General features: G+C 41.3%; 1 protein-coding gene across 6 annotated transcripts in view; it reads left to right on the top strand.

Moving 5' to 3' along the window:
- The window catches only part of GRIP1 (glutamate receptor interacting protein 1), a gene marked incomplete at its 5' end in the record, with an annotated part of 570,261 nt that overhangs the window by 223,331 nt on the left and 332,259 nt on the right, over positions 1-14,671 (top strand). For 3 of the 6 annotated variants that reach the window (XM_080935619.1, XM_080935618.1, XM_080935616.1), the window contains one exon: positions 3,762-3,894. The exons of the other annotated variants lie outside the window; for them this stretch is intronic. In XM_080935619.1, the coding sequence (XP_080791745.1) occupies positions 3,762-3,894 (133 nt within the window). Of the gene's footprint in view, positions 1-3,761; positions 3,895-14,671 lie in introns of those variants that run through there. 6 annotated transcript variants of the gene reach the window in all.

Below are 14,671 nucleotides of genomic sequence, written 5' to 3'. Positions count from 1 at the left end.
CAGTGAGGAGCACTGGCTGGAGTGCTCAAGAACTGTGCAGCTTCACGGTGCTGGGGGAGGGGCTGTCTCTGCAGAAATGCAGCATGCTTTGAGGTAGAGGCTGAGAAAGGTGTTCTCCAGCACCTCTGAGGGAATGGATCGCTTGGATCTAGGCACTTGTGAACCTTGTTTCTTTATGTCGTGTCTGACGGTACACAGCCACATCCATTCACCATCTGTGACTTGAGCAGATTCTGATGGCTTTGTCCTGCTTCCGTACTTTAATAAGACTGATACACAAAAAGGCTGACAGCCATAACCTTCCAAATAGAACTCTAAGCTCCTCCTCAACATCATATTTAAGAAAATGTGATGCTGCATTTTTTAAAATGTCTTGTTATAATCAAGTCCCAAGATCTTTGCCTCCCAACTGAAATCCTCCAGAAGAAAAGGGTGGGGAATTCAAGCCATAAAGTCTCAACCAACATGACTACCTAAAGATGAACTGAACAAGAACAGTCCGATCAGCATGCCAAGGCAGATGAAAGACCACAGGCCCTGAGACTGGGACCTCAACCCAAGAACTACAGACAACCAAGGAACGCTGGGTACGTGAGAAACAGTCTTCCTCAGTGAAGAACACACCAACTGGTCACCTAATACCAAATGATTGAATAAGAGCTTGGCTAGAGAAATGGCTCACCAGCTAAGGGCACATTCAGAAGAGCTGAGTTCAGTTCCCTGAACCCATGTGGGGCAGCTCACAATTGCCTGCTCTAGGGAATAAAACATCTCTTTCTTCTTCAAAAATGTGCACACATATACTCACACACAGATTCAAACTCACACACACATTCACACCCACACAGACACACTCACAAGAAGCTGGGAAGGAAAGAGTTTATTTGTCTTACATTACCACCGCACTGTCCATTATTGAAGGAAGTCAGGACAGGAACTCAGTCAGGGCAGGAACCTGAAGGCAGGAGCTGATGCAGAGGCCATGGCCGGTGCTGCTTTCTGGATTGTTTCACATTGCTCAGTCTGATTTCTTACAGCACCCAAGATGGCACCACCCACCATGGGATGGGCTCTCCTCTATCAATCACTAATAATCTCAGGCTTACCTGTAGCCTGTTCTTATGAAGACATTTCTTTTATTCTTTCTTTTTTTCTTTTTTCTTTTATTGAATGTTTTTTATTTACATTTCAAATGTTATCTCCTTTCTCAGTTTCTCCTCCGGATCACCTATTCCATTCCCCCTCTCAGCGGCTATGAAGGTTTTCCCCACCCACCCATCCACTCCCTACTGCCTCCCCACTCTGGCATTTCCCTAAACTGGGGCATTGAGTCTTCAAAGCACCAAGGGCCTCTTCTCCTACTAATGCCCGATAAGGCCATCCTCTGCTACATATGCAGCTGGAGCCATGGGTCCCTCTATGTGTACTCTTTGGTTGGTGATTTAGTCCCTGGGAGCTCTGGGGGGTCTGGCTGGTTGATATTGTTGTTCTTCCTATGGGGTTGCAAACCCCTACAACACCTTTAGTCCTTTCTGTAACTACTGAGAGACTCTGCCAGAGCCTGACAAATACAGAGGCTGATGCTTGCAGCCAACCATTGGACTGAGAAAGAGATCCCCAATGGAGACATTTTTTTTTTAAATGAGCCTCCTTTCTTTCTGATGACTTTAGTTGAAATAAAATTATCCAGCTCACTGTTTCAAGAACAATCAAATAGGAAAACTTGGTATTTAATGCAAGTAGCTCTTAGGTAGACAAGATAATCTCTTAATTAGCAACAAAAACTGTGTTTTTTTCTCTGCCCCAGTTGGGTTCAGTTGATAAGCTGGGGCATGGAACCAATCTTGAAGCTTCTTTTCTTGTCTGGGGGTGCTTGTACCATGCTGTTATGCTGATTTGAGAGCGGCTGATACTCCTCATTTCCTGACTTGTTATTCAAAGTCTAGATGGCAGATCTGCAAGCTTCTATTTAATTGTTTCTAATTGTTCTGCTTTGGATGAGGAAGCCAGAATAATAACAGAAGGACTCAGAACCTAAGGATGGTGATTGTTGCTGTTGTTTAAAGATGCTCTCGGAATGTTTTAGAGCATCTTTTTTTGTCAGCATCATTAGGTCTGTATCTCTCGACACAAATGCAACCTTCTCCGGCACACAAAATGAGACCCCTCAAAGCACAGGGGAATTTCGTGGGAGGATTTGATATGACTCTGCACACTTCGGAGCCAGAATGATCCTGGTTGGTAAATATTTGATTTCCTAAATAAAATTGTCCCTACTTCATTATGAGCAGTCTATGTCTGAAAACTGAGCCCTGTCTGAGTACTGAAGAGAGATCAATCACCTTCGAACCTAACTAACACATAGTAGGAGTACAACCAGCCCCCTTAGGATGGCTATACACCTTTGTATGATATTGTTATTGAACAACTATGCAGTCACACCCATTTCTTTAAATTACCTTTCTGGGAACAAAGAGCTGAGGAGTATCATAAGTTTGCTAGGTAATGTGCTGACAGGAATGATGAATTAGTCTGGGAACCAAATGCCTTGTTCCTAGTCTTAGAAACCCCCATCCATGTGGAGACCTTTGGAAGAAAGACCCTAGGAGAGGGATTATATAGGAGTCATGCCCATCTAAGGAACTTCCGTGCTTTAGCCTCAAGTATTTTGGATAGAGCTGCTGCTTTCTGCTTTTTTGCATTTCCTTTTTAAGTTGTTTATGTCTTTTTAAAAATAATAAGGATAAAGGCTTGGCCAAATTCAATTAAGAATCCAGTTTCACCTGCCTCTTAGCTCAGACATTTTATAGTTAAGCAGTGTGACACCTCTGCCTGAATCACACTGGAGTTCCATGAGCTCCAAGTTGGCTTATCCCTGTTGCCTTTCTGGGAAACCACACACAGCTCCCTGGATTTGTTGTTCCTAAGCCTATGAGAGGCTTCTCCGAGAAGCACATTTTAATATTTAGATCAAACAGTGATTGGAAGACATTAATGCCCAGTGGGTTTGAAAGCAGCTGCTGAGCCTTCTCCCTGCTGCTCCAATTAACACATGCGGCACACTCAGTCAGCAAGAGGGCTGAGTGTATGGATGAAACCACTTTGCAGATCACTAGTGTGGCTTGCCAGAGAGCCGAAGGGTTAACCAGCCTTCCCTTTTCCTAACCCATAGCTTTCTAGGAAGTTTTCCACACTGCTGCTGCACTTGGAGCAGAGGAATGCTAATTGGAGTGGGTAGAGTTAGCAGGTGGGCAAAGCCAGGTCATCCCTATTTTGGTTCAGTCCATCGACTATCCTGTTTCCCCATCCCTACCACGGGTTGGAGGGTTTGGGGAGTGACATTTTAATGCCCGGATGCCTCTTGCTTCAAGCTGAATATCTTGAACTTTTGTTTGGTTTGGAAACAAGTTGAAGCCCACAGCTTTGCTGTCCCCACCCCCTCTTTAATTATTCTCTCTTATTATCATCTTACTTTCTTTCTCTGCCCCACCCATCCTTTTAAAAAAAAATTAGTAGATTTGACAGTTTCTTGGGCTAAATGAGAAATCTCACCAAGCTACTCCCACATCATTGCTGTTGTGTTTTCTCCCGCCGGGTCTGAACTCTCAGCCTTGATGGGCACTAGGAGAAAGGCTGGAGGGTAATGTGTCCCGGTCCCCGGGCTTGGTGAGGGTCATTCATGCTCCACCGGCTTGCAGAGCAGCTGGGCTGTCCGCTCTGCTGCTGGCTGCGCTGCCGCCGCGGGGCCCCGGGAGCCAGTCATGGACCGCTTCCTGGGATTTGTCAAGCAGATTCGGAGATCGAGGAGAAGAAAGGGGAAAAAGTACCGGCCAGAAGAGGATTACCAGGAGGGCTATGAGGATGTCTATTACTACGCTTCAGAGCATTTTCGAAGTAAGCACTTCCCTCTCCACCCTCCTCCCCTCCTGGTCCTTCTCACATGCCTGGGCTAACAATAAACCTTGCGTGCTTCTTTACTCTTCGGCGCAAAAGACTTTCCAGATGGTGTTCTGTGAAACGCTAGATCCATCATACTTGATTTGTAGCGAGTATGGCCACCGGATCATATCTAGACACGATTACCAATGCGGGTCTATACAGAGGTTGATTTTGTAGGTGTTGTTTTGACTGTGTTATTTTAAGGAGCCGTTCAAAAGAAGTACCTTGTGGGTGGCTAGAATACGTTCTGATGTAGTTGTAATTTTTTTTTTTCTCAGTCATTTCACGTGTGTATTTTTCTCTCGTCTCAAGATAGAGAAGGTCGGTTTGTTTGAAAGTCATTGTTTGTGTTGGAGCGGATGCTCAGATTAACGCGCATAGAGCCAACTTCTGGAGTTACCTGTGATAAAGCATAGGCTGCTTGCACACGGAAGTCCAAGTGCTTTTCTCTGATGCACGATCGGAATCGTGTTATTAAGTTAGGGGAACTTGGCTAGCTGTCATCTAGCAGGAGCAATACCTGTAAAATAAATACCCACATGGAGACATTTGTAAATTGACTTTAAAATAGCAGAGGACTAAATTTTTTCTTGTACCTGTCAGGGCTCTAGGTTCCTGGAGAGGCTGAGACAGGTCCCTCTAGATTTTTAAATGCCCAGAGATGCCTCAGGGTGAAGAGAGAAAGCATCTCCGTGCCAAGATCACTGAGTTTATGCGCACAGATAAAGGGGAGTGGGGTGACAGCTATGTGTGGTCTACGTTTTAAAAACTAAAAATTATTTCTTATCTTCTTGAGCAAGGACCTTTATGAACTTGTACACAGATCCCATTTTTTTCCCCTCCTGGCTCTCTGAAGTCTAACCATGACTGAGTCATATTTATACCTTTTGAGCACTGTCTAATAAATAATTTAGCTCACAATTTCTGTGGCACTGAAAGCCAGGGGAATTATTTCTCCATGACGAAACCCCTGCTGTGATTGATGGAGGCTGAAGGTTGAAAGCTCACGTGGTGGTAATAACACAATAGTGCAAATTGCAATCCTTTGATATTTGCCTGAACAGTGTGGCTGTAATGTTTCTGCAGTGTGTCCTCTGGTTTTCAGGGTATTTTCATGTTATAATGCTTTTTCATGAATAATCTATTATAATGTAGTGACTGTCTATATTTCCTAAGTTTAGCTTACCTGATATATTCTCAAGTTTAATTAAGATTTGTGGCACATCACATATATATATATATATATATATATATATATATATATATATATATATATATATATATATATATATATATATATATATATACATATATATATATTTGTATTATATATCATATATATGTGTGTGTGATGTATATGTATATATGTATATATGTATGTATGTATTGCCAGCTTTCGTGATGAGGAAGTGCGAAATGTAGAAAATGGGGCGAGAGAGCTTAAAAATATTACTTGGGCTGCTATTCTGCAAACACGTTTCTTGTAATCAATACACACCCAATCTAATCCACAACCCCTGTGAATTGTACCATTCCGAGTGTGTGTGCACAAACTGACTCAAAAATCTCTAGAAGGCTTGCAGTCTACTTGTGCTGCTGAGGTTTTCCATGTTTAAGATAAGTTTGCTGGAAAGCATTTCCTAAGAATAGCATAAGAAGATGATCTAATGCAGGAAGTGATCCCCAGCCAATGGAGTTGAGAAACTCAGAGAAAACCATGCTTTATCTGATTCATCAAGCTTGCTGATGGATAAGGTGCTAACCAGCCAGAGGCTGTGCCTTTACAACTGAAGATAGCCTCCACTGACTTCCCCAGAAACACCCTTTCTCTATGTGATGCCTTTGAAAATTTACCGACCCAGCTGGCTATTGGGTCCCTATATAAATATGTCACAGCGAATTGGCATCTCATTAAATATTAAATAGCCACAGAAAGCATGTCACAAAGCATAGTGACCTCATAGTGTGCCTTTGGTTTCCCTGCACTGGGCAGAGAGGAACCCATCTGTATTTTGCTGCTTTGGAAAAGCATACAGAGCAAGCGGACCCTTAATGCCAACCTTCTCAAGTGGGAAATACAGTCAAATTCAATCAGCCCGTGGTGTATCTATTTCAATTAGTCTTTGGTCTAATCTGGAAGGTCATATTCTATGTACTTGCTCACATGGGGACAAACTCCATTTACATTAAGTCTGAGAGTATGGAAGGATGTATTGATGATGACATTCACATCCTATATAGCGATGCCCTTGATTAAGAAACCTCACTAATTTTGTAAGAAATGTATCACATGATAAGGAAAAAAATCAAGCTAATAAGGACCTCCCAGAAAATACTCCCCAAATTCCTTCCCTCCCTAGGACCATCTCAAGGGCTTTCTGATAGATTTTATCTTCGATGACGTATTTTCCTTTCTGGGATAAAGTTTCTTCATCTTTCCTTTATCTTTGATGCCCTTCAGTTATCATCATAAATGCCCATCACCAAATTAAAATGCTATAAGGACAGCTGCCATGGGATAAAGACTGTTCTAGAAATGATGGTTCTGCTGTCCTGTCAAAACTGGATTTTAATGGTGGTAATGATCGGCTGGCTTTGCTTTCCTTAAGAAAAATTTCTGTGTATTATTTTGCACGAACATAGGCAGATATTTTACTGCCACCTATCAATTCGTTCAGAATTTCAGAGTTGGATTTTAGGCACACAAGACAGAAGCCTCAGGCAAACCGAACACCCATGGGTTTCAGTTCCTAAGATGTGGCACAAGTGTCTTTAAGGACGATTCTAAGTGTAAAATATAAATTTATATTTTAGTTTCTATAATAATTCATGTTCAAGAAAGCAAACAAACAGGCAGCCCATAGCACCTTGCTCCTGGGCTGGTGAGACTCCTTGCCCCAAATTCTAGAGTAGCTGTAACCAAACTATAGTGACTTTGGATAAACAATTAGACAAGGGGTTTTAACTGGTATTTAAACCAAATAATCCTCCTGACTATTCTGAAGGAGCTGTCTGAATCGCCAATGAATTTCTGTTGGTTAGAAGTTATCAAAGGGGGAGGTCTTTCTATTAAGGTCATGATTTATCATTGACTATTAAGGAATTTGGGAGATTTTTAATAATCCACAGAGTTCTAGATATGTTGATCAGTCTTAAAGATCTTCTATGTAATTGTATCTTCCAAGGAGCACAGTTTCCTCTGGAAATTCTTGCCTAGAAGATTTGAGTATTTTTCTTTAAGAAAAACTTGACTCCATTAAAAAAAAAGTGTGATAAATTGAAGTATATCATCAGTCTAGAGATAGACCTTAAAATCCAGCTTTATTGTGCTCTTTGCTTTTTACCCTTGTAAATATTATTGTGAATTTTTTAAAGGCTCTGTTTGGTTATCCTTATTTTATCTGCCGTACAGATATAAATGTGTGATCCTATTGCTGCACATACTAGATAATATTTAGGGTATAAAGCATTCATAGGAACTAGTTTTATTTCATACTAGATGATGTTCAGGGTATAAAGCACATAGGCAATGTTGAATTAATTCCCTATGGACCATTCTTAGCTGTGATAAAGAATTGCCACTGTCTATCTGAGGAATTATTGAAAGGGAGAAACCTGTTTGTCTCTTCCCACAGCTCCAGCCCTGGCACCTTTTTTGCAGGTACATCATGTTATTGAATCAGGCATGGGGTTCCTTGGTGGTAACTGACCTCCTGGGTTTTCATCTTAACTTACCTGTGCTGGAGCAAAGCTGTGTGTGAAAACTATGCCTGGCAGTGTGTAGTGACCTTTAGCTTTTCCTCCTGTGGGCTCTTCTTGTGAACCTATGGAAAGCAGAGAGCATGGATCCCGGTGGAGCTTTTGAAGACGGTTCATTTGTATTAATACATTATCTTCATTTGTTCTCTCATTTGCTTATGCTGCGTGGTGGTGTGTGTGCATATTAAAACACTGGGCCTGAGTTATTCTGTTAAGCTACATATGCATTAGAAAGTCTTTCTCTGGCAACTCTGGCTTCAAGTTGATTCAAATTCCATTTTACAAATGCTAATGTATTTGTTTAATTGAAAAGCATTGCATAGTGTACCTCTCAGGGCACAAAACAAGTTTACTGTGAGGCCATTTCCAGGCAGTGATATGTTTGATTGACTTTTCATTTATCCATTTATTTGTTTGTTTTGTAAATCTATGCAAAAGTTCTCTCTCTTGCCCAGAGGACTGTCATCTGCTTAGGAACCCCCCTCTTTGTCTCGGTCTCTCTCAGTCTCTCTCTCTCTCTCAATCTCTCTCTCTCTCTCTCTCTCTCTCTCTCTCTCTCTCTCTCTCTCTCTCTCTCTCTCAGTTGATAATGTTGACATTTCCTTTGGAAAGAGGCTAGCCTCTCCTATAAGTTGGGTAGGAGCTGAGCATGTAGTCTGTTTGGTTCCTTGGCCCCTGGGGGAGGAATGAAGAAGAAAAGTGGGGAAAGGGGGAAGGAAGTGGAGGTGGGGGATGGAAATGGAGAGGGGGGAGGGAAGTGGGGAGGGGAAAGGGAAGTGGGGAGAGGGGGAGGAAGAGGCATGGGAAGCTTAGCCATCCTCAGTTCCCCAGCTCTGACATGCAGAAGACGTTTGTTTCTATACTAAAAACTGTGTTCATGAAGCTGACAGATCTTGGATGTGAGATCCCGGATGATCCGAGCCTTAGTCACACTTGGTTTGACTCAAGAAGTCTCTGAGGATTCAGAGAAGTAACAATTATGAAGTAATGGCCTTGGTTAGGAAGAGGCATGTCACCTGTTTTATTACCACCCTCTTCATTTTTCTTTTGAAAGAATTACTTTCCCTCCGCAGCACATTTGTTTTGCTGGAAATTGATTGGCTGGCATATTCCATTTGTTGGGTATTTTATATCACCAGCCTTATTGTTTCTAGCTGTATTTTTTCCTACACAAAATAATTTAAAGGACTATTGAACTCAAAGGTACTGTGTATTTCTTAGATGAGAAATAACTTAAATGCTCAGCAATGTTAAGTGATTTTTCACAGGCCCAACTGATTCTGTGATCCTCATAACATTGGGATTAAGCAGTGCATTCCTTTCCTAGGTCTCCTATCCACTACTCTGTATGTACAGTTTGGCTCTCTGGTAGCTTTTCCAGTTTATACACATATGAACTAGAGACTCTCCATGACAAATTGTTTATCCTTTGAATTCTGAGCCATCTTAGTTGATAATTTAAAATTATAAGTCAAATTTATATGTTTTGTTTATAGATGATACTGGTGATTGATTATCAGTAATTGAAAACCACCTTTCCGCATCACCTACCTGCCCCAAGGTTTGCAAACACAACTGTTTGGTCATTGAATATGTCTGTGGGTCACTATTGCTAACATGGTTTCTCTGAGAATAATAGAAATCAGGACTAGTTTGGACATCATTTGGTAAGGTCTGCTCTCGGGTGTAGAAAATTCTTCTTCAACACAACAGCGTAAGGAAAGGCAGCTTTTGCAAAAACTTTCCAATGTGAGCATACTCGATCCGAGGCAAGGACCAGGCACTGTGGGAACCTATGCTTCTTCTAAACAGATGCAGGTTGCATGACGGGTCACTGGCGTAGTCCATAACACAAGTTCAGCATCTTCCTCCTGACCCGAATAACTGTAGACCACAGTGAGTGGGGTGCACTCAGTGTGTCTTCCCTCTGTGTACATCTCCTTTCATGCGTAGAGCATGTGGAGTATGGAGGTGAATAACTCCTTCGGTGCTATTTTTGCCTAAACTCTACAAACTCAAAAGATTTTTGTACCAGGCCCACATCCCATGTGGCCTTCTTTTACTTTTCTTTCTTTCTTTCTTTTGTTTATTTTCCTTTCCCTTCTTTTTTTCATTTACTTGTTTTATTAGTAAAACACACCCAAGCTTTTGACTCGTCTAATAAAAAGCACACATTAATGCTCTCCACGTGCGTGGTATGCTGGGCACCTATGTGTCTTCCTTGAAAGTACTTTTTCCCCTTCTGCAAAGAGCGGTCTTCATATTTAAAATACTTGTGATGCTGCTCTGGTTCCGTCCTTATCGGTTGAACAAATCTATTGTGAGTACAGTGTGCACTGCCCATCCTGTGGGGGTTGGTTTGGGAACGGCATACAGAGGAGACCGGGTCCACACAATGGTTCCCCACTTCCAAGTCTGTCCTGATGCACAGAGAAGCCACCTGTAGGGTCAGAGAGAGCAAAGCAGCAACCATAGAGTAGAGGGAAACTTAAATGTTTCACCGCCACCCAAACTACCAAGAGTTCCTGGAGTGAGAAGCGATTAGACCTAGAAGCGTAGCTTGTGTTGGCTATTTTAATCCAGTAGGGATGGACTTTTTTTTACTTTGAAAATATGATTATTTGTTTTCATTTGATAGCAGTAAGTGCCAAAAGTGAAAAGAAAACCTATATGGTTTTCATGAATGTTCTGCCTTCTCTATAAAGATAGAAATTATAATGGGTCTGAGGAACCGTGCCTTTCGATAAACCATCAAGGTCTTTATACGTCTCAGTGTCTCCTTTGTCCAATGAGACACACGCTCTTGATGCAGGATACTAAAGACCTGGGGGCATGGGATGACTGATGTGTCTAGTCAGCAGCCTGTGTCTCACAGGACTGACCACAGTCCGTGCACAGCTCCGCAGAGAGGCTATCAAGGGGACAGATTTAGGCAGATGACATTTTCATTTAGCTGATTGTCTGTTTTTACTGTTCATTCCTTTCTCCCAGTTTCCTTTAAGAACTGAATCCTCCTTGGAAGAAACCACACAAATACCCCACATAGCCCTCACCAGATAATCTACTCTGAAGCTGGGGTGTGGGTGGAGACTCAGTCACACCAGTGATTTTTGGATCTGCAATAGAAGTGACAGAATTCTATTCTGCTATTCCAAGTGTTATATAATGTCAGAGTCAAAAGATTCCTCTAGAGCATTCATCCATAGATCCCAGTTACTGAAATCTGTTGATTAAAACCGAGTATCAGTTATTGGGTCTACAGATAAATGAAAACAAAGTTTAGGTTCATTTTAAGTACTAAAGCTAGGCCAGTGTGTGTTGCAGAAATTCTTTGAACTGATGTTACAGTAGTTACAAAGTTAAGGACAAATCCATTTGTAAGTCATAGTTCATATATCACAAATAAAAAATACATATTTTTCTCCTCTTTCTCTTCCATGCTAGGAGTATGGTTTGCAGATCCCAGGCAAGGGCTTTACCAGTGAACTGCATTCTTAGTTCTTGAATTTGACTGTTGCTATTTGGCAGTGTATCTCAATGCATTGTAACTCAAGCAAGCTTGCCTTGACCTTTTTTCAACAGGAGGGCTTTGAGCTCGAAATTTTGATGCCCATTCTCCATCAGTGTTGAAATTAGATTTATGTGCCTTCATACCCGATTCTTTATTTCCTGTCTTCCTAAGAACAGAAGAACTGCATAGGTGTGTGTGTGTGTGTGTGGCACATATACATACTGGAGAAATGATGGAGTACTAGCCTCATACATCTGAGGTGTTGTTTCAATGGCATTGGCAGGGACACGAGCATTGAACTTGTGGAAATCACTCAGTCTTTTCTCTTCCTCCAGAAGATATAGGTTGACTATCCCTAGCTTCCTAAGCCAAAATGTTCCCAAATTAGAAATCTTTGAGTATCAGCATACCACTACCCATGTATAGAAACTTCGGATTTTACCCTCACATGGCAAGTCACAGTTAAAATTGCAAGCACGTTAAGGATGCTGCATACTAGTGGGAAAGTATATCTTAGGTACTGTTTTTCTCTGAGACAAAGATATGGATCGGATGCTGCCGAGACGGGATGTCTTGGTCAAGAGTTGAGAGGGGGCTGGTTAGAAGTTTGTGCATTCATTTCTAGATGTACTGTACTTGCTTCCTGAATAGATTGTTTTCTTAATGTTTATGTGTACGGTCAATGTTTTGGAGTTCAGAATGCTTTTCTTCCTAGGAATAATAGAGTAAGAATGGGGTAAAAATAATTCAGAGTCAGGCTTGGTCACACGGGCCTCTAAATGAGTTCACTCCCAGGAACAATGAAGTGACCAAAGGGGACCTGAGTTACTGGACTCAGCCTGTGTTTTTCTGAAAAAGTAGGTTCTATACTTGTTACTCATGTACAGAAACATTCTGTTTGCCCAACATTACAACGTTAGGGTCACAAAGTACAGATGTGCTTTTCAGGAAGGAGAACATGGTTGATTCCACCTAGACAATGATGTCATAAAATTTAGAGTTGAATTCTCTGCATCACTAAGCTGAGTGCTCAGGCAAAAACTGCCCATGCCACAAAATCAGAGAATACTAATGTATATGATTGCTTTATTGTTTGTTTATAAATTAATTGCATATATCAAACCCTTCCTACTTTTTGAAATTCATTACACTATAGAAAACATTTAGGTTCATATGTGGACTGGGTATAATTGTTTCCAGACACAAAGCCAGTTAGTAAAGGCTATGTGTTTATACCCCACTCTACCACGGTCCTCTGTGCCTAATGGGGAATTGCGCCTCATGTCTGAACAAGGTTGATTACATCTCAAGCAATAGGTATAAGTAGAGAAATCGTTGTTTGCTGAAATATTAATTATTTTCTCGGTGTTTATTAAATATGATTCATCTTTATTATTTAAAACCATATCCAACATGAGATAAAAAACATTTTTCCAATGATTGTCTAAATTGTTTTTTTATGAGATGCATCTAAGCAAGGAACTTAAAAATCTATGCCCAGCTTTAGCATCATGACCAAGTTTTGGGAAAGCAGGTGTCTCTGGTTGCTGCTGAACTGACCTTGTGCTTTCGTAGTGTGTTTCTGTTGGCCATGGTATGTGGCTCATACATTTTCAAGAGTAGGAAATAGCACTTGATTTGTGAAGCCCTGCCTTGGAAATAAAACCAGACTCACATCAGATGAAGCCAGGGCAGCACTGTGACTGTGGCTCATGTCACATTGCCAGTGTAGACCATGAAGCCAAAGTGCAGTGGTGGTGATCCTCAAAAAATGGATGCAGGTGTACAAAGCTTCAGTGGGGGTTGTTACAAATGATTCTACTTTTGACAACGCCGGATTTTTGTAAAGTGTGATTTGATCTGCATGCAAATAAATGAACTTAGCAAATGTTAATTTTAAAATGGCTGTGATCATGAGACTTTGAAATTAAATAGATCTATACTTGACCCTACCTGTAATTGTGGTCATTTTATGAGGACATTTGCCTAAAGTTGCAGTGAGATGTTTGGGTACTAAGAAGTTGGTAGTAAATTTCTTCTGTATGGATTTATGGAGGGGAATTCATAGAACCAAAGAACTACTGTTCATGGCTGGTTTTATCTACCTCTGTGAAGCTTTTATGACTTACAAGACAAAATACTACCTTTAATATAAAAATTCTCTAATACTTGAAGGTAGATTTTTTTTGTAAGATTTATTTATTTATTATATGTAAGTACATGGTAGTTGTCTTCAGACACACCAGAAGAGGGCATCAGATCCCATTGTGAGCCACCATGTGGTTTCTGGGATTTGAACTCAGGACCTCTGGAAGAGCCTCTTAACCACTGAGCCATCTCTCCAGCCCAAAGGTAGGTGTTCTTAGGAGCATTATGCAGATAATGAAAGACATCTTAGAAGCATTAAGTATTGGATCTTCCAGTCCAGCTCTCTGGTTTTACAATTAACCTCCACTGCATAGAGATTGCTCAATGATTTTTGTTTTTAGATTTCAAGAGAAAACTCAACTCAGGATTATATAGTGAGCTAGGAACCATCCTGAAATAAACAGCTAAGGGTGAATTCTTGCAGCATTTGTAACCTCTTCATCTTCCATACCCACCTCATGGCTTCAAGGATCTCCAGTCAGTGAAGCTTTCTACACTTGTCTCTCTCTTCTTAGGAATGGATTTGAGACTTCCATATGTAGTTGTGTAAGTACATTGGACCTACTACATTGTTTTGTGAATGTGTGTGCATAAACACACAGAAACACACACATACATAGGAACACCTAGAAACACACACACACACACACACCTTCTGATACTGTCCTTTTCAAACTTCAGCACCAAGGACAGTGCTCCTGCCATCAGTAGATGATCTTTAATGCAGAGTAGAGTTGTAAGCATTCAAGCCCCTGCCCTACACAGAAACGTGTGTTAATTACTTCACACAGTAACACTTTGCATAGCAGAATGACTGCAAAGTTTAGACAGTGGTGCTCTAACTAGAAAAGAGTGTGCACTCTGCTCACACTGTTCTGATAATCCCGTCTCCTTCCACTATTCCATACCCCCTAACCAGAGAACCCTTTGCCTTTCTCCCTGGAGGCACTGCTCAAAGGCTCCGTCATGGTTGTAACCTCAAACCACCAGTTATGGGGCTCCATGTCAGCTCGGAAATAATCCCATGCATCTGAAAACACAAAAGGCAGCACAAGCAACTGCTGTTAGTCCCAGTCATTTTGTGGCAATGCCATCCTTTCTGCCTGGTCTTATGCTTTCATTTATCTCCTTAGGATGTGCATTGTGTAGCAACACTGGCACACAATGTTTATATGGCTTCTGTTGTTACTTAATCTCAAGTTAGAAATTGAGAACTGATATCTCTCATTCACAGCATATGTGGTAGAGATTGGAACTGATCATCAGTATAATCAATTCATTAGTCCTGAGGTAAAAACTTTGACTGAGCTCTTT

Source organism: Micromys minutus (assembly GCF_963924665.1).
Source record: "Micromys minutus genome assembly, chromosome: 22".
NCBI lineage: Eukaryota > Metazoa > Chordata > Mammalia > Rodentia > Muridae > Micromys > Micromys minutus.
This window is presented reverse-complemented; position numbering and strand designations above follow the sequence as displayed.